Source organism: Phyllobates terribilis, unplaced genomic scaffold (genome assembly GCF_046119375.1).
Source record: "Phyllobates terribilis strain yellow unplaced genomic scaffold, ASM4611937v1 Scaffold_1__5_contigs__length_1240528914, whole genome shotgun sequence".
Classification (NCBI taxonomy): Eukaryota; Metazoa; Chordata; class Amphibia; order Anura; family Dendrobatidae; genus Phyllobates; species Phyllobates terribilis.
The window spans coordinates 522,429,729-522,455,379 of NW_027362761.1; the positions used below are offsets into that span (position 1 = coordinate 522,429,729).

General features: G+C 45.2%; 1 protein-coding gene and 1 long non-coding RNA gene across 2 annotated transcripts in view; one reads left to right on the plus strand and one right to left on the minus strand.

Annotated features, from left to right (window-relative positions):
- Positions 1-1,101: 1,101 nt before the first annotated feature.
- On the minus strand, positions 1,102-17,280 carry MRPS30 (mitochondrial ribosomal protein S30). The gene is made up of 5 exons (XM_073680306.1): positions 16,662-17,280; positions 15,851-15,996; positions 15,372-15,477; positions 2,270-2,446; positions 1,102-1,474 (listed from the first exon to the last, which is right to left on the minus strand). The coding sequence occupies exons 1-5, from the start codon at positions 17,209-17,211 to the stop codon at positions 1,212-1,214; spliced, it is 1,242 nt and encodes a 413-aa protein (XP_073536407.1). The 5' UTR covers positions 17,212-17,280; the 3' UTR covers positions 1,102-1,211.
- A 4,319-nt stretch (positions 17,281-21,599) lies between these two features.
- The window catches only part of LOC141168498 (uncharacterized), a 108,628-nt gene continuing 104,576 nt past the window's right edge, over positions 21,600-25,651 (plus strand). Inside the window, exon 1 of the long non-coding RNA XR_012252237.1 lies at positions 21,600-21,770. This is a non-coding gene — a long non-coding RNA (uncharacterized lncRNA). The remainder of the gene's footprint in view (positions 21,771-25,651) is intronic.

Genomic DNA, 25,651 nt, shown 5'->3' on the forward strand with positions numbered 1-25,651 from the left:
TGGTTGAGGTAAGTGAGCCCTGGAAGTCCCAAAGTCGCAGCTAATCTATTCCTGGCGGGCGAGCGGAAGGGCGAGACTCTAATTTTGCACCATCTTGGGCATTTTCTGGGAGTGTTCTATATGTTATTGTTTGGTGGTTCAATAAAGTATTGCCACACTGTTTTACCCTCACCCTGTGTTGTCTGAGTAGTATTAAGCCCACGGAAGACCCCGGGTCTTCAGATTAAAATGGGGGTTTTTTTTTTGCCTAAAATGCAATGGAAATGTGTCATCTTTAACTTTAGGCCTTTTAGAGATCATTTCATCTTCAAAGGTTCACAATAACAGCAATATTGACCAGAGGTGCCCAAACGTTTCCATACTACTGTATCTTCGTCTCAGTCGATCCTATCAATAGCTGATCAATTGAAGGACTTCAGCAGTAAGACGCCATGTGGTATCTTATTTTTGGGGAGATGTTTCCATTTTAACAAAAAGGACATTTTAAAAGGAAATGTGTCACCAAGTTTTTGCCACCTTATCTGAGTGTAGTATAAATATAAAGACAGAGACCCTGATTCCAGCAATGTGTCACTTACTGGGCTGCTTAGTGTCGTTTTTATAAGATCAGTGTTTTTTCAGCAGGAGATCATTAGAGGACTAGTAAACCTGCTATGTAGTCCACCATATGCATAAGCTCTGTATAACCCCGCCCCCACCACTGATTGGCAGCTTTCTGTGTACACTGTGCATGGGCAGAAAGATGTTAATCAGAGGTGTGGGAGGGGTTATACAAAGCTCAGCATTCAGAGAACTGCTAGATCAGCAGAATAATAATATTTATTTATATAGCATCAACATATTACGCAGCACTTTACAATTAAACAGGGATTTTATCAAAATGACAGAAAGCAGCCCAGTGACATGTTGCTGGAATCAAGGGCTCTGCCCTTACATCATACTGATCTCAGATGGGGGAGCAAAAACCTGGTGACAGATTCCAATTTAATACTCAATAGCACCCAGGCATCTAGAACAAGAGTTTCCCATATAAATCACAAACTCTCCAATATTATAGAAAAAACATTCGCTTTCTTATATCAAAACACTCAATCACAAGTCTAAAAATCTGAGGTTTCATTTTATTTCCTGAAGTGTAGGAGTAAATGTCTGAATATATATATGTACATATGAAATAACTAAGGTTTATTCTTTTCTTTCAGGCCACAGATCTACGCCGGCGAGTTAAGGAAAAAGCGAACTAGCTGTCTAAACACATCATCATTAAATCCTTTGATGTCGTCTTTTTCCACCGTTTCATAAAGAGGAGCACTTTCAGTTCCCCAACAAATGTTCTTACGATTCGGGTCTTTGTCTATATCCATGGCCAGAGCCAAAGTATTCAGCTGGTAGCAGAAAAATGAAAAATGCCTCCCGTCAGAAATAACACCTTGTGAGACAAAAGGCCGCGTGACATCTGCCTGACTCCAGAAGCCTGCAGCAGAATAAAAAAGAATTAGAGTACAAAAAATAAGCCGGTCACACTAGGCAGTTCTTATTAGGTCTGCACTACAGCACACAGTCATTGCGAGGGGCGCTCTCTGTGAAAGGTTTATGAAGGACAGCTCAGTAATGAGGCATCCGACCGACCATTCCACAAACAGAACCAAATCTGTGTGCGGCTGGACCTATATGTATAAGTATTACAAAGCCAACATACTGAAACTCACTGTCAGGGTCTGGGGCCCACTGAGATCCACTCATAATACTTTAAAGGGGTTGTTCGGCCTTGGGCTACAGTCACTATTTGACAGCAAACTTGTGAATCCTAACATCGTGCACAGTGTGCACTGTGAGAATTCTCCAATGCCGGGAGCGGCAGGTGGTAGTGTGACTGCAAGAGTGCGATTTGCATACTTCCAGTCACATTCCGACTAGAAGTGCTCGGTCTCGCTTAATGCAAGTGTATTGAGAAAGGCCAGACACATCTAGTCGGCATGTCACTGCATGTATGCAAATTGCGTGCCCACAGCCGGAGAATCCTCACAGAATTCAGTGCGCGGAATGTGAGGATTCACAAGTCTGCAGTTACATAGAGTGACTGGAAAATTGTACACCAAGGCCAGACATTTTTTCAGTAGTGAAATACTCAGCCCCGATCCAAAGATAGATATAGATCTCGCCTCGGAGTCCTGCATTATCACACATTTAGGACATATCCCAGGACCTGCCATAATTGACTGAGACAGGAATCCTGCTTTAAACCAGTGCACTCACTCGTACAACCCACCTTGGTACATGGCCTGTGCTCCTGTCCAGGCAAAAAGACTTGCTATGGCATTTGCTCGCAGGAATACTTCTACGTGGTCTCCTCGGTTCAGCTTTTGTAGCCTCTCCCTCTTGAATTTGTCCGGCACAAGGTGAAACTGTGTGTGGCCAAAGCTACAAGGGTCATCTAACTTGGAACCTATAAAGGATGGAGCAGAAGTTTGTCCGGATCCACAGCCAAGAATGCTTTCTAGGTGAAGAATTGGAAAATCTCCAAAACACTGCTGGTTCTCTTGCCAGGCCTATTTGCTTCTTCAATGCTCTCACAGCAGCAAAACACATGCAAAAAAGTCATTTTAACTGGGGTTGAGGCCACTTACCCATTCAGGACTAACTCATTTTGACACTTTAAAAGGGGTTGTCCAGTTTCAGGCTGTACGCCCGCGCTTCGGAAGTGAAGCAGAAATTTTCTGCTTCATTTCTGCATGTCCTCTCCCGGATAAACGCATGCGGAATTCCGCACGCGTTTATCGCGCGATTTCCACATGCGGAATTGCCTTGCGTTTTTTATTGCACTGCAAAGGCAATTCCGCTTGCGGAAACGCAAAATTAATGAACATGCTGCAGATTTTTCCCCGCAGCAAAAGTGCTGCGGAAAAGTCCGAAGCATGGGCACTGAACTTGCGTAATCACATTGGGGACCATGGGGGGCGGATAACATAGCGTTTCACAAGCGTTTACGCTGTGGAAATTCCACAGCATATCCGCTTGAAAAACGCTAAGTGGGCACATAGCCTAAACCTACAAGTCTCCAGTCACTAACTGCAAATTTGTAAATCCTTACATACTGCACACTGAGGATTCTCCAGTGCTGGCAGCAAGTTGCCATGTGACCGCAAGTTGCCATGTGACAGCAAGTTTGCGATATGCATGCTCTCGGCCACATTCCAACTAGACTGTATCCAGCCTCGCTCAATACACTTGCATTGAGAGAGGCTAGATACAGTCTTGTTGGCATGTGGCCACATGTACGCAAATCACATACTTTGTCACACTATTCTTCAGTGGGCATACTGTGAGGACTGAAGTCTGCAGTCACAAAGTGAATGCAGGTTTTTAGAATGGACAATCCCATTAAAGGCCACATACATTTTTTTATACATTATATATATATATATATATATATATATATATATATATATATATATATATATATATATATATATATATATATATATATATATATATATATATATATATATATATATATATATATATATATAAAACTTTTCATTTGACCATTACAGAACCAATAGCAGTCATTTGTGCATCAGGATGAGATCCTATTTGTGGGAAGAGATGCAATTTCTACACTCCCCATTTTGGGGTACATATGCTTTAGCATTTAGTTCTTACGATTGTTACTTTAGGGGGAAACGAAACTGTAATCCACAAAGTACTTGTTTACTTTGTTCATCTCTTTCCTTTAATAGGAATAGAGAATTATTCTTAAACCCTAATATCTTCTGGTGGTATTTTAATCATCACTTTCTCCCCATTTTTCCTTAACACCTTCCCACCACAGCCAGTCCTGGGGTTCCTGACGAGGCAAAATTTTACAAATCTAACATGCATCTTCTATCTAGCTAAGCAATTCAGACGTTTCTAGTTAATTGAGCTCGAAACAATTTGTTTATTTATGGTAGAAATCCCTCTGTTACGTGTACAGGAGAGATCGGAGCAGCCACTCACCAGCTCAGAGTCAACTGCACAGTAACGGTAGGTTCACATGAGAGTAAAGAAGAAAAATCGGACTGAGTTTCATCCATAAAAATGGGACATGCTTTTTTTTTTTAGAGCAGCAATCATTTACAGTTTCCTGTTACAGAATTGCAATGCATCTGTAAAAATTGGATGATCACACTTAGACTCGAATGGGTGAGTCTCATCCGATTTACGGAAGAAACTAGTACAGATTGTGACTTATTTTCACATGCAGATTCGGTCAGTGAAAGGGAGGGGGGGGGGAATATAAAAAAAAAAAAAAAAAAAAAAAAAAAAAAAAAAAAAAAGATGGGCACTTCCAAAACAGAAAGACAAGTGTGAACATCAGTCTAAGGCGTATTAAATAGAGCTTGATCCTACCTAACTTTGTAGACTTTCAGCCCGGGAGGGGCATCATATTAGGTTTAGGGACCCAACAAATTGGCCAATTTTATGAGCAAAGTACCTTCGTTTTTAACATTTTCTACAGCAATAATGTAGTCCCAATTTCAAATATATAATGTGTACATATTAAAGCGTTTCAAGGTGCAACTTTAATTTGTCATTTTCACTAGGGTTGATAGGAGAAAAATGAAGCTCCAGAATTTGTTAGGTAGTTTCTGCTAGTTCCTTGACATGCAGTCAGAAATTACATTTTGGTTTCACAGCGGGGCAGGATAAGAGGATTGCCATTTGACTACTGGAACTCAAAATTTGGGAGGATCAGATAGAAGACGCCATGTCACATTTACAGAGTCCCCGAGAAGCAAAAAACAGCAGAAACCTCCGATGAGTGTAGTTTCTAAAATGCGGTCACTTGTCAAGAAATACATCGCATTTTGAACCCACGAGAAACTTTGGGCAGTTATACCAGAAAAAAATAAAATAAAATTCTTCCACAAAAATATATTAGCCCCAATTACATTTTCTACAAGGGGTACTATGAGAAAAAGGACCCCACAATTTGTAAAGAAATTTCTCGTGAAGATAGAAATTTACAAATACATATACTATTAGGTAGGAATCACGGCAGAGTTGAAAAGGGAATGAGCACCATTTTTTAAGCACATATTTAGCTGGAATAGTTTGGGGGTGCAGAGCTCCCAATTGGCAGAACAGCAGAAATAGCCAACATAGCCCATTAAAACCCTCCGGGCATTCATCTAGGGGTATAATGAGGAGTATTTTTTATCCCACATGCGTTTTCCATTTGGCTGTGTGAAAATGTAAAATTAAGTCTGTTACAATAGCAAGTAGATTTAACGCAAAATGTTTTACCTTTACCACGGCTAAAAAAAAAGGTACCGTATTTTTTATAGTTTAGCTTCCCGACTGTGGGCTTCAGAAAAATGGAAATTTTTCTGAAGCCCACCACCAGGAAATCAATGTACAGAGCAGGGACTCTGCTCCTTCCGCACCACCGACATTTTCTTTAAGCCCAGGGACACCTGCCACAGGCTTCCTGCAGCGTGGCCCTGCCTCATGTTAACCCCCCTAAAACAGGACTCAGACGTATGTGCTGACGGGACCATAGACTATAATGGTGCAGACAGCGAGCTGCGCTCTGTCATGCATCATTTTCAGGGGTTTACGCCTACTGGAGGTGGTCACTCAGATGCAGTCTACTATGTTTGGGTGTCCTTCTCCAGTAAGTTTACACACACACACACACACACACACACACACACACACACACACACACACACATACATTCGCTCGGCTGCCGCCATTATAGTCTATGGCCCCATCAACACATACGTCGGAATGTAAGCCTTGATGGGACCTACGAATGTGAGGAAAAGCACAATGAAAGCATCCCAAAAGGTAACCCATCGGGTTTATGCTATGTAAATTGAAGACAGCATAAGGTAGGAGTTAAACACTGAACTCAACGATGTGTCACATGTTCGGCTGTGTGCTGTCTACTTAGACTGAAGGATTAATCACCTGATGATTAACATTGCTGTGACTAGCTGGCAGGTCCAAATCCGCCCCCTCCTGTGTTAAGCAGCTCAATGTCTATATGTATAGATATATAAGCCTGGTGTGAGCAGGGTTCGCTTTCTCAGCTCTGCTACATTGTTAAATCTAAGAACTCTGTGTCAGAACGGCTGCACTCAGTAATCCAAGTGACACATCGTTGGATTCAGGGTCTCTCTACCTACAGCATGCTGCTCTCAGATGAGGTCGCAAAACCCTGCTGACAGATTCCCTTTAAGGGAGTGTCACCCTTGAGAGTGCAAATTACATATAGGACTTATGTACTGCTATGACTTTTATAGGGCCTATTACATGGCTGTAATTACTTTCAATACTTGTTTTGTTCCATATGCAAATGAGGGGGCTTCAGTGCACCCTTAGCGCAGCCAAGAGCTTATGTGCACCACTACTTCCCTGAAGTTTGCAGTGAGCAGTACCATGATTCGGATAGTCAGCGTTCGCTTGGCCAGTGCAAGGGCTGCCTGAACTTTAACTGATGCGCTTTCATACGGACTATAAAAAGGAGTCAGCGGCAGGACACCCCTTTATCAGTGCCTCCTGTCAGTTTCCACAGTTAGCTACACCCAGAAATGTAGCGAGCAGCTTCAGAGAGGGCGGATTGGATCAGTTACGCAATCCTACTGGCTTCACGGCATCACAGACTGGGTAAGCGTTAGTGGTGATATTGGTTTATTAATTGATACACTGAATGCAGGAGGCGCACATGACTGATCCTCTCGCCACATTTCTGGGTGTATCAGTGTGGTGAGCGGTGGCCACTATCAGGATGCAATGATGAAAGAGGGGCTCCACACAGAGTGCCGACTCATTCATGGTCAGCGTGCATGCAAAGGGGTTAGGGTTCAGCGAGAGATCACTCAGGCCAAGCGAGCGCCGACAATCAGAATCCGTGAACTGCTCAGCATGCAAATTTAGGGTAACAGTGCACCGAGCTCTTGGCCACACCAAGGGTTCACTGAAGCCCCCTCATTTACATATGGAATAAGACGAGTCAGCAGAAACCAAATAAAAATAATTCATTGAAATAAAACACCAGCACGTTTCAAAAGTCATGACTCATTAGATCAAACAGCCTAAATTGCTATAATACTTTTGATGAAAACCTATCAAAGAATAATATATATATTGATATTTTAAAAAAAATAAATATGAATATATATAGTAAATATGAAACCACAAATAGGTTAGACCAGGTATGTAAGTATATTCTAATTATATTACATTCTTGAATGAACCTATGCTATATACCTTCTGGAATGTGGTTGTAATTTATACTATATAGGCAGAACGATGCAAACGGTAACAAGGCGCACAAACAAGTATAGATGTAACGTGCATAATGCTCTACTGACCCATAGTGTATCAAAACGTTTTACTTCAACATGTTGAAAATTGACTAATTGAGTTCAATCCAGATAAGACGCCAAATTGATTTCATCAGTCAATAGCGAGCAGGGCTGTGGAGTCGGTATAAAATGGACCGTCTCCAACTCCATAAATTGGGTACAGTAGTTCAATGCAGTTTGTGGGGAATATTTTTTCATAAGAATTTGGGAAAGTTATGAAATATCCTATAAATGTCCGTCCTATTCCTGATCTAAGGGTCTAGACTTTTAGCTGAGATGAATCTGTGCTACAGTAAATTTATCACTTAAACTTGAGCCATGTATGAGGGAGTCGGAGTCGGTGCCATGGAAATTGAGGAGTCGGAGGTTTGGCTTACCGACTCCACAGCCCTGAGAGCGAGTCCTTTTATATTTCTAATATGTCCAATAACACCGGAGGGTCTGAACCAGTGCGTTGATCACATCCGTTAACATCTTGAATGAAACCAATCAATTAGTTCAGAGTGGGCATGAAAGTTTATTTGTGGTTTCATATTCACTATACACACACACACACACACACATTTGAGTATCAATAGATTTGAATATTCTTTGATAGGTTTCCACTACAAAATAGTTTTTTAGGTCATGTGTTTACTAGGATTTTTTATTGCTGCAATGTGTACCTGAGAATGGAATCAGACTGGTCCTGAAATGCGTTGTATTGCAATAGATAATTTTTATTTTATTTCTGTGGTGGCTCATACAGAGACTGCTTTTCTCATCTGCACAGTCCGTCCTGGATAAATGTTGGTGACCCGTTTGCCCTCAGATAGAGCAGCAGCTGTTTACTCCTTTTTGCGTCTCATTTTAGTGTTGTGAGGGCGGATCTGGATTCATCCTATTTTTATTACATTTCAATATTTTTTTATTTTTTTTTTACACTGATGGAGTGTATTATTTTTAATCCTCTAACTCTTTCAGGGCTGGGCATTTTTCATTTTTGCACTTTTGTGCCTCATCTCCTCCCTCCCACCCCCGTTCACTTTTTCCAAAAGCCTTAACTTTTTTTTTTTTTCCTCCGTCAAATACAAGCATGAGAGCTGGTTTTTAGCGGGTTTTGAATGACACCATTTATTTTAACAAAATCTACTGAATAATGGCAAACAAAAGTTTCTAAGTCAGATGAAATTGTGAAAATATATACAATTCCACCATTGTTTTTTTAAGGTTTCATTTTTACAGCATTTATTATTTGGAAAAAAAAAATGACCTGGCAGCACAATTCTTTAATTTGACACCAATCATGCTTTTCAATCCCCCCCAAAAACTAAAAGGGAAATCGGAAGATTGTAAAAAAAAATAAAAATTAAACTTGGACTTGTGTCACCATTTTCTAAGACCTGTACCAGTTTTATGTTTGTCAATGGAACTCTGAAAATTTGGTGGTTTTTTTTGTGTAACGAGCTGCAGTTTTCACTTGTACCGCATTTGGGTTCATGTGACATTTTGTTCTCTTTACTGGATTTTATTAAGGAGGCATGATGACTGAAAATAAAGAAGAAAAAAAACGCAGTTCTGGTGGTTCTCTCGTTACAACGTTTACCAATCAGGTTATTTAGTTTTCCGTCTTTTTGAATGGGACTTTTCTGAAAGTGGCAATTCCATATGTTTATTTTTAATAAGGTGAGGGGTTATCTCAAATGTAAAAAAAAAACAAAAAAAAAACAAAAAAACACACACTACCTGTGTTTGTCTGGTCACTTATACCAGTGCTTCCCAAACCCCATCCTCACAGCAACCAAACCATGTTTTCTGGATTTTCTTAATATTGCACAGGTGGGAACCTGTATCAATTTCTGAAGCATTGAAAAATACATTTTATCACCAGAGCAATATTAAGAGAATGCTGAAAACTTGATCTGCTGGGGCCCCGAGGACTGGAGTTTGGTAAACATTGGCTTATACTATATACACTGCAATACTACATTAGCGCAGTATATACAGTACAGACCAAAAGTTTGGACACACCTCATTTAACCGGTTCAGGACCGCCCACTGTACATAAACGTCGGCGCTGCCCGGGCTCTGTGCAGCGCCGACGTTTAAAAACGGTGGGTCGTCCCGCAGCGCTCAGGACCCCCAGGGTTCTGCTAGCGCTGCGGTACCGGTTCAGAGCGATAGCTCTGACATGTGGCATCATGGGGACCTGAATGGATCACGTCCCCATGATGTTAACCTGTTCCTATCTTCTAGATGCCGCGATCCATAGCGATCGCGGCATTTAAAAGATAGTGACAGCTGGTGGTCGGCGATTGGGACCCCCCACATACCTCAGGAGCGGCGGGGATCCCGGTGCTGTGACCTCTGACATCATCGAGACCTGATTGGCTCAGGTCTCGATGATGTCAGCGTCACACCAGCCAATCAGAGAGATCACCAGGGAAGTTTGTTTTAGCAACAAACTTTCCGGGCAATCTGCCTGATAAATACACTGTTTCTCCTCCGATCTTAGTGAGAGAGCAGAGGAGAAACAGTGTGACAAGAGCTGTGTCAGCCTTGCCACTGTGAAAGTAAAAAAAATAAATAAAAAAAGAAAGTAAGAGTTAGGGTCAGTCAGTCGGTCCCATCCGGTCGGTCGGTCGGTCCCGTCCGGTCGGTCGGTCCCGTCAAAAAATATAAAAATAAAATGGCCCGTCAGACTTATACCGCAGAAGAGGTGTATGCCCTGCTATGTTCTGACATTGATGACAGCGCAATCTCAGATGGAGATATGGATTTTAAGGGCTTTAGTAGCGGCGACACAGAGCTCAGAAATGAGCAGTGATTCTGTTCCATCCTCAAGCCCAAGGACCAGTACAGCAATAGGGGCAAATAGCGCTACTGGAGAAACGTCTCCAAATCAGGGAACACTGCCCAGTACAAGCGCTGTCCCTGCTACTAGTGAATTGGCGCACGCCAGTGTACAAGGGGCTTTGCCACATGATCTAGCATTTCCCAGATGGGAGGCTTCGGATTCGGCTGCTCCATTCAGCCCTGATTTCAACGCCACTCCTGGTATAAATGTGGAGGTGGAAGATTTTGGACCAATTCATTTTTTTAATTTGTTTTTTACAGACAGCTTGCTAGAGCATATTGTCGTGCAAACAAATTTATATGCATCCCAATTCATAAGCCAGAATCCCCGATCTTACTATGCTAGGGCAAATTTATGGACACCAACTAATGTCCCGGAAATAAAAAATTTTTTAGGACTTACATTTGCCATGGGGCTTGTTAAAAAACCGAGCATTCGATCCTACTGGTCCAACCACCCTGTTCAAGCCACCCCTATGTTTTCAGTCGTTCTTCCTAGGACCCGTTATGAAATGCTCATGCGGTTTTGGCATTTTAACAACAATAGTCAATGCCTGCCCAGAAATGCCCCAGAACATGACAGGTTATATAAAATTAGACCCCTCATTGAAAATTTGTCAGAAAAATTCTTAAGCCTCTACACCCCAACACAAAATATTTCTATAGATGAGTCCCTCGTAAAATTCAAAGGAAGACTGCACCTCAAGCAATTTATCCCATCTAAAAGGGCAAGGTTTGGAATAAAGCTCTATAAAATGTGCGAAAGTTCAACCGGATACACATCCGCTTTTCGCATATATGAGGGGAAAGACAGCCAACTAAACCCACCAGGATGCCCTACTTATCTGGGGACATCTGGAAAAATTGTTTGGGAGTTGATAAGTCCATTTTTTCAAAAAGGCTACAATCTATATGTGGACAATTATTACACCAGCATACCCCTATTTAAAAGTCTGGTTGAACACAACATCGGGGCTTGTGGGACCATCCGTAAAAACAGTCAGGGGTTTCCACAACCATTGGTCAACCAAAAGTTCCAAAAGGGGCAGTCAGGGGCTGTACGCAACGGAGAGCTGCTTGCCCTGAAATATAGGGATAAGAGGGATATTTTTGTCCTCAGCTCGATCCACACAGATGGCCACTGTAGAACTAGGATCCACCACTCCGAAGCAAAAACCTGTGTCAGTCATTGACTACAACAAACACATGGGGGGTGTGGACCTTGCAGACCAGGTTCTACAGCCATACCAGGTATCAAGAAAGTCCTATACCTGGTATAAAAAGTTGGTTATTTGTTTCAGGTGGCCACATACAATTCTTTTGTGTTGTACAAAAAAGCAGGAAATTCAGATCCTTTTCTTGATTATCAAGAAAAGGTCATTGAAAATCTTGTCTTTCAAAGTGTTAGCCCCGCTCATCCATTAGAATCTGAGGATGTGATAAGACTCACCGAGCGACATTTTATTGCACTTATTCCAGCAACGGAAACAAGAAGGAACCCCCAGAAAAGATGTCGTGTATGTACTAAGAGAGGAATGAGGCGTGATACCCGCTACTATTGCCCACAATGCCCATCATTGCCAGCCTTATGCGTCACTGACTGCTTTAAAATCTACCACACAGAACCACGTTTTTAAACTGTAAAAATGTATCCCAATTTGTCATTCAAACATTTGGTTCATTTAGTGAATGACATATTCGAGTAGAGCTCACTTAATTTCCAGGGGGGGGTTCTCCAGAATCTAAACCTTCCATTGCGTGCTTGTTTCTGGAAATCATCCATCGAGTTAAAATGGTCACTAAACCCATAGATGAATTCCCAGAGGGGTGTCATTTCCAAAATGGGGTCACTTCAGGGGGGATTCTTTAGCTCTGGTACTCTGAAAAGTGCCAGAACAGCATAATCCCCCCTGAAGTGACCCCATTATGGAAATGACACCTCTGTGGGAATTCATCTATGGGTTTAGTGACTATTTACCTATCTACTTATTTTCCCACCACTAGATTAATTTATACAGAGGAGTAGACTGTAAAATTCGGTCACTTGTTGAGGGTTTCCTCTGTTTAGGCACCTCAGGGGCTCTCCAAATGCAACATGGCGTCCGCTATCCATTCCAGTCAAATTTCCATTCCAAAAGTCAAATGGCGCTCCTTACCTTCCGAGCCATGCCGTGCGCCCAAACAGTGGCTTTGCACCACATATGGGGTATCAGCGTGCTCAGGAGAAATTGCACAACACATTTTGGGGTCCATTTTTTCTGGCAGCCCTTGTGAAAATTAAAAATTTGAGGCTAAAGTAGCAGTTTTGTGATAAAAAGTTAAATGTTCATTGTTTTCTTCCACATTCCAAAAATTCCTGTGAAGCACCTGAAGGGTTAATGAACTTCAATGTGGTTTTGAGCACTTTGAGGGGAGCAGTTTTTAGAATGGTATCACTTTTGGGTATTTTCTGTCATAAAGGCTCCTCAAAGTCACTTCAAATAAGATATGGTCCCTAAAAAAATGTTTTTGTAAATTTTGTTGTAAAAATGAGAAATCGCTGATCAACTTTTAACCCTTATAGCTTCCTAACAGAAAAAAATTTTGGTTCCAAAATTGTGCTGATGTGAAGTAGACATGTGGGAAATGTTATTCATTAACTATTTTGTGTGACATATCTCTCTGATTAAAGGGCATGAAAATTCAAAGTTTGAAAATTGCAAAATTTTCGCCAAATTTCCGATTTTTTCACAAATAAACGCAAGTGATATCGAAGAAATTTTACCACTATCATGAAGTACAATATGTCACGAAAAAACAATCTCAGAATCAGGGGGATCCGTTGAAGCGTTCCAGAGTAATTACCTCATAAAGTGACAGTGGTCAGAATTGAAAAAATTGGCCCGGTCACGAAGGCAAAAACAGGCTCTGGCGCGAAGTGGTTAAAGAAATTTCTATATTTTCATGACTATGAAAATTGTACATTCACACTGAAGGCATCAAAACTATGAATTAACACATGTGGAATTATATACTTAACAAAAAAGTGTGAAACAACTGAAAATATGTCTTATATTCTAGGTTCTTCAAAGTAGCCACCTTTTGCTTTGATGACTGCTTTGCACACTCTTGGCATTCTCTTGATGAGCTTCAAGAGGTAGTCACCGGAAATGGTTTTCACTTCACAGGTGTGCCCAGTCAGGTTTAATAAGTGGGATTTCTTGCCTTATAAATGGGGTTGGGACCATCAGTTGTGTTGTGTAGAAGTCAGGTGGATACACAGCTGATAGTCCTACTGAATAGACTGTTAGAATTTGTATTATGGCAAGAAAAAAGCAGCTAAGTAAAGAAAAACAAGTGGCCATCATTACTTTAAGAAATGAAGGTCAGTCAGTCAGAAAAATTGAGCAAACTTTTAAAGTGTCCCTAAGTGCAGTTGCAAAAACCATCTAGCGCTACAAAGAAACTGGCTCACATGAGGACTGCCCCAGGAAAGGAAGACCAAGAGTCACCTCTGCTTCTGAGGATAAGTTTATCCGAGTCACCAGCCTCAGAAATTGCAGGTTAACAGCAGCTCAGATTGGAGACCAGGTCAATGCCACACAGAGTTCTAGCAGCAGACACATCTCTACAACATCTGTTAAGAGGAGACTTTGTGCAGCAGCCTTCATGGTAAAATAGCTGCTAGGAAACCACTGCTAAGGACAGGCAACAAGCAGAAGAGACTTGTCTGGGCTAAAGAACACAAGGAATGGACATTAGACCAGTGGAAATCTGTGCTTTGGTCTGATGAGTTCAAATTTGAGATCTATGGTTCCAACCACCGTGTCTTTGTGCGACGCAGAGAAAGTGAACGGATGGACTCTACATGCCTGGTTCCCACCGTGAAGCATGGAGGAGGAGGTGTGATGGTGTGGGGGTGCTTTGCTGCTGACACTATTGGGGATTTATTCAAAATTGAAGGCATACTGAACCAGCATGGCTACCACAGCATCTTGCAGCGGCATGCTATTCCATCCGGTTTGCGTTTAGTTGGACCATCATTTATTTTTCAACAGGATAATGACCCCAAACACACCTCCAGGCTGTGTAAGGGCTATTTGACCAAGAAGGAGAGTGATGGGGTGCTACGCCAGATGATCTGGCCTCCACAGTCACCAGACCTGAACCCAATCGAGATGGTTTGGGGTGAGCTGGACCGCAGAGTGAAGGCAAAAGGGCCAACAAGTGCTAAGCATCTCTGGGAACTCCTTCAAGATTGTTGGAAGACCATTTCCGGTGACTACCTCTTGAAGCTCATCAAGAGAATGCCAAGAGTGTGCAAAGCAGTCATCAAAGCAAAAGGTGGCTATTTTGAAGAACCTAGAATATAAGACATATTTTCAGTTGTTTCACACTTTTTTGTTAAGTATATAATTCCACATGTGTTAATTCATAGTTTTGATGCCTTCAGTGTGAATGTACAATTTTCAAAGTCATGAAAATACAGAAAAATCTTTAAATGAGAAGGTGTGTCCAAACTTTTGGTCTGTAGTGTCAATTGTCATTTCCTCTGAAGTTCAGCTTATAGCTGAGTTTCGAAGGAGGACCAAGAAGGCGCTAACAGGGAACTTCACCAGGCACCCGCCTGTCATAACCCATCAGCGTGTTGCGGAGGGGGGGGGGGTATAGGAGGCGGTGCACAGGCACTGAATTCGAGGTCATTTAAATGTCGTTGTAGATACCAGGTAAGCTGAGGTAAGAAGAGGCTGCTCACACTGCCGTCCACCCTGTCTATTCGATCTAATACTGGAGATACCAGGAGTGCTGAGGTAAGAAGAGGCTGCTCACACTGCTGTCCTCCCCATCTCTCTGATCTTACACTGGAGATGCCAGGGTGCTGAGGTAAGAGGACCATGAGCATCCTCAGCAGCTGCTGTAATCTGGAGAGAACGTGATATTACATTGTCCATGTGTCTCCAGGTCCCAGCAGCAGTGCTTGCTACTGCATATGCTCAGAGGCACCTGCCCTATATACAATCAGAATAGGTTTCTGTCAGTGTACCAAGACGACGGCCACTTTAGTTCTATACCGATCACCTCCCTAGGAAAATTTAAATTTGCTCATTAAAGCAGGAATTTAGTTATGACATTTCCTATAATTCACTTCTATTTCCATAGAACCCCTTTAAAAAGGTTTTTCTTTCTGCTGTGATTTACCTATGAATATATTGTTCTCATATTGTCTCTGGAACAGCGGTAATTGGCTCGGCTCGTATGCAACAACAGGAACCTCTTCAGGTACAACGAAATCTAAAGGAACAAACTAAAAAAAAAAAATAAAAATAAGAAAAACATTAATGCACCATTATTCTGCTCAAGAGTTTTCAAACGGGTTGTCCATAGGATCAGTAGGGGTCCAATACTCAGCATATCCACTATGTATAGAGCAGGGACAACACAGCTCTGTACACTGCCTTGTAGTGGCTGTTCTTGGGTACTGCAGTTAAGCACTCATTCACTTCAATAACATGCTGGTCTGCAGTACCCAAGAATGGCCACTACACGGCATACAGAGCTGTGCTGTAAGACATGTACATCCTTCATAGGTCAGGAAGGAGTTAAATGACAGCAATCAGCGGCATCTTGATTTATCGATACAGAAACAATATAACTTCTCACTACACAATAAGACTTACTTCTTTAAGGGGTTCGGGCACTCTGATTTGTACAAGTGGGGTATCATCCACCTGAAATCTGATTGGGTCGATACGGCCTTTTCTGTGGCCCAGAGGAACCCTGGTCTCACCACGCAGCCAATAAAAGTTCACTTGTGGCTTCACATCTGTAAGAGAAAAAAGGACAACCAACATGATTAGGAATATCCCGAGGCACTGAGCGATGGGCGGGATGTATCTCATATTGTAATTACGCAGCAAGTGCACCGATTATGACCGGGGGCGAAAGGGATCCACACATGTGCAAACCAGAACTTTCCTTTGTGTCCCATCTGCATATGAGGGCTGAGGTTTTGGCGGGTCAAGCAGCATTTTGAGTCACACACAACCTCAGGAGTTCACCTTTATTAAAGGGGATTGGATTGATCCAAGTTTAGAAGTCGTCCAACTGGAGATGGAGGTTGAGAGCAGCACCTGACACGATCGGTCTTATTGAGAATGAATGGAGGAGGAGCAACAGATCACATGCTCGATCTCCGTTCCATTCATACAGGGCTCAACAAATCTCCATTCTCTGAATCGGGAGGGGGCAGCGGTTGGACCCCATATGACTGGGGCACATTCCTGCTGTCCCAGGACGGGGTACACCGGGGAGGTGCAGGACCATTTCCCCGTCCCAGGAAGGGGTACACTGTGAGGTGCAGGACCCCCCCAAACACACACACACACACACACTGGGATACACCGGGGAGGTGAAGGAGTAACTCCCAGGATGGGATATACAGGGGAGGTGCACTCCGCTCCATGCGGGCGCCATGTTGGCTGCACTCACCCAGGCTGCAGCGGCTCAAGGCGGGGTTGTACTGGGCGCACCGGCTGAGGAGGATGGACATGGCGCTGGTCAGGAAGGGTCCTGCGGACTGCTCCTGGCTGCGGTACAGGAAGCTGCGCCCCTTAGTGGTGTAGTAGAGCTGCTGCAGCAGGGCCTCGCACAGCACAGACTTCAGGCCGGACAGCTCCTGCTCCCCCAGCCCGGCCACCCCCTCGCTCTGCCCCGGGAGCCCGCTCACGTACGCCGTCTTGGTGAAGTGCTGGTACCAGCGGTCGGCGCCCACCGCCGGGGTCTGCGGGTGCACCACATACTTCAGCCGCCGCAGGCCGGTGATCAGCTTCAGCTTGGCGGCGGGGTCGGTCTGCGCATGCACACGGCAGTAGTGCCCCTCTATGCGCCGCCGCTTGGACGCTTTGCTCTTAGCGGTCATTGAGGCCACAATGGGCGGGTACAGAGAAGGGACGGCGGAGGGCGGCTCCGGGGGCAGCAGCAGAGCGGCTGGTAAGTCTGCATTGTGCCGCAGCTTCCCGTAGATCTTGCGGCCCGCCATTTTGCGCCCCGGCAACCAAGGACGCGACCTTCCGCAGTGTGTTGTGAGTGGACAGTTGAGGGTCACCTGACAGGAAACTGACCAATGAGAGAACTCGGTCACTGACGTCCGACTCTGCCCATGTACTGCGCAAGCAGCCTCTGTAGCACCACGTGTAGGAAGTGACGTCAGAATGACACGCGCAGCCGCAGAGTAGTTACAGCTTGCACATGCGCACGGTTGGTTGCAGGAATGTATCCATCCTGGACGCTGATAATGGCGCATCCACTTGTCACAGAACTTGTGCATTTTGCCTCAAATCTGCAGTGACGGATTTGGCTGGATTTTCAGCCCTGTTCTAAAAAGGGGAGAGATCCGCAGTGAAAAAATTGTTAGCCTATGTGCCCACAATGCAGAAATGCTCCGGATTTTTTCCTGAGCGTTTCTGCATCTCCCCTGGCAGAAAAAACGCATGAGGATTGTACATGCGTTTTTCCTGCCAGGGACATGGGGATGTGAAGCGTTCTTCACATGCATTTCCGCATGCGGGTTGCAAACGGCATGGATTTATATAGTGTGACTGAAAGAATGGTAAAAAATAAATCTATACTTACCTTCTGATCAGGGGTGTACACAGACTGTAGTGGGCCCCTGTGCAAGAAATTTTTGGGGCCCCCCCTGCCCTTCATAAGGCAACAAAGTTATGTAAACATAACCCCCCCATGTGCATCTCTCATCCCCCCCATGTGCATCTCTCATCCCCCCCATGTGCATCTCTCATCCCCCCCATGTGCATCTCTGATTCCCCCCACTCCTAGTTAATTAATTGTATTTAAAAAAAATAAAACTTGTTATACTTACCCCCATGCGATCCCTGCAGAATCCTGGCGCTCGTCCACGTCGTTGCCACCAGGTTCTCCTGACGTTCGGCCATGTGACGGCGCCACATACATAGCCAGCAGCTTTTGTTTTGGCCAAAAGATTTTTAAAGCCGCCACCACGATAAGGTAGACTCTTCTGGCTGGGCCCTACTCTAACCTATTAAAATTTTCTTAAAATATCCAATACTCTTTTTAGATATATTTTTATTTCGTTTTCTTTAAGGGAATGTGTCATATACATATTTTTTTTTTTAAATGACCAATAATACCACATACAGGGAATACCGCCACACCATGACCAGACCACATATTACCACAACATAGTGACCGAATAATACCACACAGAAGGAAGAAAAACTGCCACACCATGACCAGACCACATATTACCACCACATTACTAATATTACCACCACATTACTAATATTACCATAAGTGTCATTATACACGGGAGCTCTATACATGGTATGTATAATTTAAGTGTCCAGGTAATCTAGTGATCACCAGTGACATTATACACAGGAGCTCTGTATATAGTGTCAGTGTACAGGTAATACAGTGATCACCAGTGACATTATACACAGGAGCTCTGTATATAGTGTCAGTGTACAGGTAATACAGTGATCACTAGTGACATTATACACAGAGGCTCTGTATATAGTGTCAGTGTACAGGTAATACAGTGATCACCAGTGACATTATACACAGGAGCTCTGTATATAGTGTCAGTGTACAGGTAATACAGTGATCACCAGTGACATTATACACAGGAGCCTGGTACATAGTATATAGTGTAAGTGTACATGTAATACACTGACTCACTGGTGACGTCTCTAGGTGAAGTCCTTCAGCTACGCTTTTCTCCTTCATCCAGCACAGACCGCCATCACGTCTTCCAGCCAGGACTCGTCTCTGCATAAAATAACACAGTTATCTAGAGCACATTCCCCAACTTCTACATTACGCAGCTGAATACAGACGTGCACCCACCATTAATATATAGTTATTATGCAACCCACCATTCCAAATATAAATTGTAATCCACCACGGTGCCCCCATTAACTGTAAATAGGCACTTAATATATAATTTAATTAGAACCTCTACTCTTTCCACCAATTTGTTACCAGTTACACTCCTGCATCCGCAACGCCCCCTACTCTATACTTCCTGCTCCCCGCATTCATTATTTACATGCACCCCCTGCCCCAATTCATTATATCATGTCCGTGCTCTCCCCACCCAATCATCATTTATCATTTACTCTCCCCCACCCCACATTCATTATGTGCAGCTCATTATCCCCCTACTCCCAATTCCCCCATGTGCAGCTCATTTTCTCTCATCCCCCCCATGTGCAGCTCTCATCCCCCCCATGTGCAGCTCTCACCCCCCCATGTGCACATCTCTCATCCTCCTCCCCCACATGTGCCCCTCTCTCATCCCACCCCATGTGCATCTCTCATCCCCCCACATGTGAAGCTCTCACCACCCCCCCATGTGCACCTCTCTCATCCCCCCCATGTGCACCTCTCTCATCCCCCTCCCCCACATGTGCACCTCTCTCATCCCCCTCCCCCACATGTGCACCTCTCTCATCCCCCTCCCCCACATGTGCACCTCTCTCATCCCCCTCCCCCCATGTGCATCTCCCATTCCCCCCCATGTGCACCTCTCTCATCCCCCTCCCCCACATGTGCACCTCTCTCATCCCCCTCCCCCCCATGTGCATGTCCCATTCCCCCCCCATGTGCACCGCTCTCACCCCCCTCCCCCCCGCATCTCCCATCCCCCCCATGTGCATCCCCCATTCCCCCCCATGTGCATCTCCCATTCCCCCCATGTGCATCTCCCATTCCCCCCATGTGCATCCCCCATTTCCCCCCCATGTGCATCCCCCATTCCCCCCCATGTGCATCCCCCATTCCCCCCCCATGTGCATCCCCATTTCCCCCCCATGTGCATCTCCCATTTCCCCCCCATGTGCATCCCCCATCCCCCCCATGTGCATCTCCCATTTCCCCCCCATGTGCATCTCCCATTTCCCCCCCATGTGCATCCCCCATCCCCCCCATGTGCATCTCCCATTTTCCCCCCCATGTGCATCTCCCATTTTCCCCCCCATGTGCATCTCCCATATCCCCCCCCATGTGCATCTCCCATTCCCCCCCCATGTGCATCTCCCATCCCCCCCCATGTGCATCTCCCATCCCCCCCATGTGCATCTCCCATTCCCCCCCCCATGTGCATCTCCCATTCCCCCCCCATGTGCATCTCCCATTCCCCCCCCATGTGCATCTCCCATTCCCCCCCCCATGTGCATCTCCCATCCCCCCCCCATGTGCATCTCCCATCCCCCCCCCCATGTGCATCTCCCATTTCCCCCCACTCCTAGTTAATTGTATTTAAAAAAAAAAAATAAAACTTGTTATACTTACCCCCATGCGATCCCTGCAGAATCCTGGCGCTCGTCCAAATCGCTGACAGCAGGTTCTCCTGACTTCCGGTCATGTGACGGCGCGGTCACATGACCGAAAGTCAGGGGAATCATAAAGGCGCTGCCGCAGCAGCGCAGCGCTGAGATGTCCCGGACCCGGCGCTTAGCATGGGGCCGGGGGCCCCATGAGGAGAGAGACGCACAAGAGGGGGGGCTCCGAGGGGGCCCCTACCGGCCGGGCCCCATACTGGAGTCAGGGCAGTCATGCCCTGATGGCGGCCCTGCTGGAGGCTGGAGGGTCCCCCTCTCCCTCGGGGCCCCCGTTCAATGAACCGGCTGCACGGGCGGTTGTTCCGCCCCTGCTTCTGATGGCCCTCGCAGTCTTGATTCGTCCGTCCTGGCTGCCGGCAGCTCGCGGTACACTACATTGAAGGACCTGCCGTCACATGACTAAATTACATCAGCGCAGGTCCTTGAGTCCACCGCGGTCTGCCGGAAAGCGAAGAGAAGGAGACCGGGGACCATCAGAAGGTACATATAATATTTATTTTTTATTTTATTCTTTTTTTGACAGGTTCTATGGTACCCGGGTCCGGAGGAGAGTCTCCTTTCCTCCAGACCCGGGTACCATGCGCACATTGAAACGCATGGATTCCGCATCTACATATACAGTGATGCGTAATCCATGCGTTCTAATGCAAGTCAATGGCGGCGAAAACGCAGCACTTCCGCAAAATAATTGTTAGTGCTGTGTTTTTTTCCTCAATGATAATCTGCAGCGGAAATTTCCGCAGCATGTGCACAACACATGCGGATTATCATTGGGGAACATGGCAGGCCTTCTACCAAGCGTTTTTTAAGCGTTTCTGCAGCGGAATTGCCGCTGCGGAAAACGCATCGTGGGCACAGAGCCTTATAGGGGTTGAGGTGCTGTTCAGTCTTCATCCATGTGCAAGTACAGTTCTCTGTGGGTTGTCCTTGCATTGCTCTTAAACGTATTTCCAATGTCAATGTTCTGCACACCATTGTCATGACTGTATTAAAAATGCATAATAACATCAGTTTCCTGTCCTCTTCAGGTCAATGTTGGGTGTAAGAAGGTGGACAGATGAGATTCCCACAGTGTGAGGCCTAATGGGTTGTCAGCAAGCATACATGCCATCTACTGGTTAACTTTCTAAGGACAAGAGAAAGCAAGAGCTGCATCAGCAGGAACTTCAAAGCAAAATACAAGGTCCTTGAGGGAAGAGATTGGAGGAGGCAACAGGTCAGGTGACAGCTGTGCACAGTTAATAATTCTAAAAGGTTTTTCTTATTCATGGCATGCATTTATGTGCTGCATGTATACCATTTTAAACCAAGCTCAAATTTTGTTTTTTTTCTTTGTATATTTTGCATTCTGTGCAAACCTGGGTGTGACCTCCCTTCCCAGAGCTGGACAACACATTTAAAAGCTTCCCTTGGCTGGTGTTCCTAGTTTGGGACTGGAGCCTCAGTCTGCCCTTATTGACTCAGAGGTCAACTTTGACACATAGTAAGGTTTTTAATATTAGAGTAGGTTCTATCCCGAACGGGTTCACCTTGTCGCTGGTGGGATAGCTTTCATACTATTTTTGATCAAAACCAGTGTTACTAAGAACCCTATTTTATTTAAATGCACTTGCTTTTTATTTATTTACAGCAGGGTTTATTTTAATTTTGCTTCTTGTAGGTTTTTCTGATTCATGGCCATTGTGAAACATGCATTTATGTGTTGCATGTATACCATTTTAAACCAAGCTCAAATTTTGTGTTTTGTTTTAAATAATTATAAAAGCCCTGGGAGGACAGTGAAGGGGAGGCGTAAATGCCTGGACCTGTAGCAGGACAGACTTGTGAGGTAACGGAGTTGGCTTATAGCCGCCATTGCAAGTGACCAGGCCTGAGCAAAAGGAACCAAGAGACCAGATCCGAATGAAGGGACCGAGAGACCAGATCCGAGTGAAGGAACCGAGACACCAGATCAGAGTGAAGGAACCTAGTGACCAGATCCGAGTGAAGGAACAGAGAGACCAGATCCGAGAGACCAGATCCAAGTGAAGGAACGGAGAGACCAGATCCGAGTGAAGGAACCGAGAGACCAGATCCGAGTAAAGGAACCGAGAGACCAAATCTGAGTGAAGAAACCGGGAGACCAAATCCAAGTGAAGAAACCGAAAGACCAGATCGAAGTGAAGGAACCGAGAGACCAGTTCCAAGTGAAGGAACCGAGAGACCAGTTCCAAGTGAAGGAACCGAGAGACCAGTTCCAAGTGATGGAACAGAGAGACCAGTTCCAAGTGAAAGAACTGAGAGACCAGATCCGAGTGAAGGAACCAAGAGACCAGATCCGAGTGAAGGAACCAAGAGACCAGATCCAAGTGAAGGAACCTAGAGACCAGTTCCAAGTGAAGGAACAGAGAGACCAGATCTGAGTGAAGGAACATAGAAGCCAGATCTGAGTGAAGGAACCGAGAGACCAGATCTGAGTGAAGGAACCTAGAGACCGAATCCGAGTGAAGGAACCTAGACACCGTATGCGAGTGAAGGAACCGAGAGACCGGATCCAAGTGAAGGAACCTAGAGACCGGATCTGAGTAAAGGACCTGAGAGACCAAATCTGAGTGAAGAAACTGGGAGACCAAATCCAAGTGAAGAAACCGAAAGACCAGATCCGAGTGAAGGAACTGAGAGACCTGATCCGAGTGAAGAAACCTAGAGACCAGTTCCAAGTGATGGAACAGAGAGACCAGATTCAAGTGAAGGAACCTAGAGACTAGTTACAAGTGAAGGAACATAGAAACCAGATCTGAGTAAAGGAACCGAGAGACCATATTCGAGTGAAGGAACCGTGAGGCCATATTCGAGTGAAGGAACCTAGAGACCAGATCTGAGTGAAGGAACCTAGAGACCGAATCCAAGTGAAGGAACCTAGAGACCAGATCCGAGTGAAGGAACCGAGAGACCAGATCCAAGTGAAGGAACCTAGAGACCAGTTCCAAGTGATGGAACATAGAAACCAGATCTGAGTAAAGGAACCGAGAGACCAGATTCGAGTGAAGGAACCGAGAGACCAGATCTGAATGAAGGAACCTAGAGACCGAATCCGAGTGAAGGAACCGAGAGACCGGATCCGAGTGAAGGAACCTAGACACCGGATCTGAGTAAAGGACCTGAGAGAACTAATCTGAGTGAAGGAAGCGGGAGACCAAATCCAAGTGAAGAAACCGAAAGACCAGATCCGAGTGAAGGAACCGAGAGACCAGTTCCAAGTGAAGGAACCGAGAGACCAGATCCGAGTGAAGGAATTTAGAGACCGAATTCGAGTGAAGGAATCTAGAGACCGAATTCGAGTGAAGGAACCTAGAGACCTAATCCGAGTGAAGGAACCTAGAGACCGAATCCGAGTGAAGGAACCTAGAGACCGAATTCGAGTGAAGGAACCTAGAGACCGTATCCGAGTGAAGGAACAGAGAGACCGGATCCAAGTGAAGGAACCGAGAGACCGGATCTGCGTAAAGGACCTGAGAGACCAAATCTGAGTGAAGAAAATGGGAGACCAATTCCAAGTGAAGAAACCGAAAGACCAGATCCGAGAGCAGAAACTGAGAGACCTGATCCGAGTGAAGGAACCTAGAGACCGAATCCAAGTGAAGGAACTGAGAGACCAGATCCGAGAGAAGAAACTGAAAGACCAGTTCCGAGTGAAGGAACCGAGAGACCAGTTCCGAGTGAAGGAACCGAGAGACCAGATCCGAGTGAAGGAACCGAGAGACCAGATCCGAGTGAAGGAACCGAGAGACCAGATCCGAGTGAAGGAACCGAGAGACCAGATCCGAGTGAAGGAACCGAGAGACCAGATCCGAGTGAAGGAACCGAGAGACCAGTTCCAAGTGAAGGAACATAGAAACCAGATCTGAGTAAAGGAACCGAGAGACCAGATTCGAGTGAAGGAACCGAGAGACCAGATCCGAGTAAATGAACCTAGAGACCAGATCCGAGTAAAGGAACCTAGAGACCAGATCTGAGTAAAGGAACCTAAAGACCCGATCTGAGTAAAGGAACCGAGAGACCAGATCCAAGTGAAGGAACCGAGAGACCAGATCCAAACGACGAACCGTGAGATCGGAGCCTTGTAACGAGAAACAGAGGCAAGAGCCCGGAGCTGGGAGATCTAAGCTGATTGAGCAGGGTCAGGGCCCAGAAACAGCCCACTGTAGAAAAATTAAATAAAATAGGATTCTTCTTACCTTTACGCGGTCCAGCAGTGTCCTCTTCCTGTTTCTTTGGTGGGGAGGACACACATTCAGTTGAATCTAGCATGCCTCTAGAACCAGATCAGGGCACTGCTTCCTGCCAGTTTGGGGAACCAGATACAATTTTAACAATCGGTTCCCCTGAACCGGTGGGAACTGGCTGAATCCCGCCTATCCTCAAAAAGCCATCCCTCGACCCAACCGCCTTGTCCAGCAACCTCCCCATGTCGCTGTTCCCATTTGCCTCCAAACTCCTTGAGCAACATGTTCATGCTGAACTTTCCTCTCACTTCTCATCTAACTCTCTCTTCGACAACCGACAATCTGGCTTCCACCCCCACCATTCCACCGAAACTGCCCTTACCAAAATTACTAATGACTTACTTGCAGCCAAAGCTAACAGACAATTCTCTGTACTTCTTCTTCTTGACCTGTCCTCTGCCTTTGACACAATTGACCACTGCCTCCTACTACAGATCCTCTCTTCCTTTGGCGTCAAAGACCTTGCCCTATCTTGGATCTCCTCATACCTTTCTAACCGCACATTTAGAGTCTCCCACTCCCACGCTACCTCCTCATCCCACCCTTTCTCTGTTGGAGACCCTCAAGGCTCTGTCCTAAGACCCCTATACCCTTGGCCTGGGGCAGCTCATAAAATCCCATGGCTTCCAATACCATGTGTACGCTGGTGACACCCAGATCTACCTCTCTGGCCCAGATGTCACCTCTCTGCTGTCCAGAATTCCAGCATATCTATCAGCCATATCCTCCTCCTTCTCCTCTCGCTTCCTCTATCTCAATGTGGACAAAACTGAACTCATCATCTTTCCCCCATCTCGCGCATCTTCTCCACCTGATCTTTCTATCACAATAA